This window comes from Meleagris gallopavo, unplaced genomic scaffold (genome assembly GCF_000146605.3).
Source record: "Meleagris gallopavo isolate NT-WF06-2002-E0010 breed Aviagen turkey brand Nicholas breeding stock unplaced genomic scaffold, Turkey_5.1 ChrUn_random_deg7180001694892, whole genome shotgun sequence".
NCBI classification, from domain to species: Eukaryota; Metazoa; Chordata; class Aves; order Galliformes; family Phasianidae; genus Meleagris; species Meleagris gallopavo.
In genome coordinates this window covers 1-1,233 of record NW_011318157.1, presented here as the reverse complement: position 1 = coordinate 1,233, position 1,233 = coordinate 1, and the positions used below count along the sequence as shown (strand labels likewise).

The 1,233-nt window shown below is 49.0% G+C and overlaps 1 protein-coding gene across 1 annotated transcript; it reads left to right on the top strand.

The window, feature by feature from the left end:
• The first annotated feature begins 7 nt into the window (after window positions 1-7).
• Window positions 8-1,192, top strand: LOC104917393 (ATP-dependent RNA helicase DDX25-like). Its single transcript, XM_010728575.2, has 2 exons — window positions 8-211; window positions 744-1,192. The coding sequence occupies exons 1-2, from the start codon at window positions 20-22 to the stop codon at window positions 975-977; spliced, it is 426 nt and encodes a 141-aa protein (XP_010726877.1). The 5' UTR covers window positions 8-19; the 3' UTR covers window positions 978-1,192.
• The last annotated feature ends 41 nt before the right edge of the window (window positions 1,193-1,233 follow it).

The window sequence follows — 1,233 nt, the reverse complement described above, 5'->3', positions numbered from 1 at the left end:
AAATCTCTGGAAATTTGCCATGCAGATTGTCTCCAGGCCCATCATCATCAAGCTGCGACAGGAGGAGCTCACTCTGACCAACATTAGGCAGTACTACTTTGTCTGCAGGAACTGGGAGCAGAAGTATGAGGCCCTCTGCAACCTCGATGGCAGCATCACCATTGGCCAGGCCATGATCTTCTGCCAGCCACATCTCATCTGCAAACAGGGAGTAACTAGTGTTCTGTCTGGCGGCTCAACCCAAGAGTGACCTCAGTGCTGCTCCACAGATTGCCACAATGAATGCAGGGGAGGGGTGGGAAGCACACAGACAGCATTTAAAACTCAGCGTGGAAGCAGCACCTAATAGTTGAGACCACGCTTACTTAACTGCCTTGGTGGGCACTGCATGGAAACCATGCTCTGCTTCTTTAACCTTTATACTTTGTGTCTAGCAAAGACACTTTGTGATCCAACTGCTTGCCCTGCTGCATCATTTTTGCTCCTTTGTGGCCCAACTTCCTGCTTGTTTGTGCCTTGCTTGGAGGCTCTGTCTATTGCAAAGCACCAGGGGCTCAATGGAAAGGAGCACAGGCATTGGGAATGTGAAGGACTGGCCCTGAGCAAGCAAGGATGTGGTAAAGTGATGCATTGGCATTAAGCTAGATGAGCGGTGTAAGGATTTGGGGAAGTTGAAGGGTCGTTGGCTGAGAGCAGCAGATGCAGAGCTGCTGGGGAAGCTCAGCCTTTTCCCACTTACGCAGACCCGCCGGAGTGCAGGCTGGCTCTCGGTGAAGATGATGCAGGATGGGCACCAAGTGGCCATGCTGACAGCAGAGCTGTCCACCGTGCAGAGAACTGATGTCATCCAGAGGTTTCGTGATGGCCAGGAGAAGGTTCTCATCACCACCAATGTCTGTGCGAGAGGTCAGTCCCAAAAGCACACGCTGAAGGGTGAAAATCTGCTTGCTTCCCCTATGAAAATTCCTTTGCTCTGAGCCCTGTTGTGTGGAAATCCCTTCACTTTGAACAATTTTAAGCACTTAGGTTTCATGCTTCAAGTTTCCAACCGTGCAGTGACAGGCAGAACTTTATCATGAAAGCTGAGGCTTTTGTCAATATGATTCTGTGAATTAGGAAAAATCGACCACGATGGGGACTCAAAGGCAAAAGGGACGATAAATGCAAGTTTATCACAGAAGTGATCACAAAAAGAAAAAATGATCAGAAATGCAAGGAAAAATTGGTCAGAAA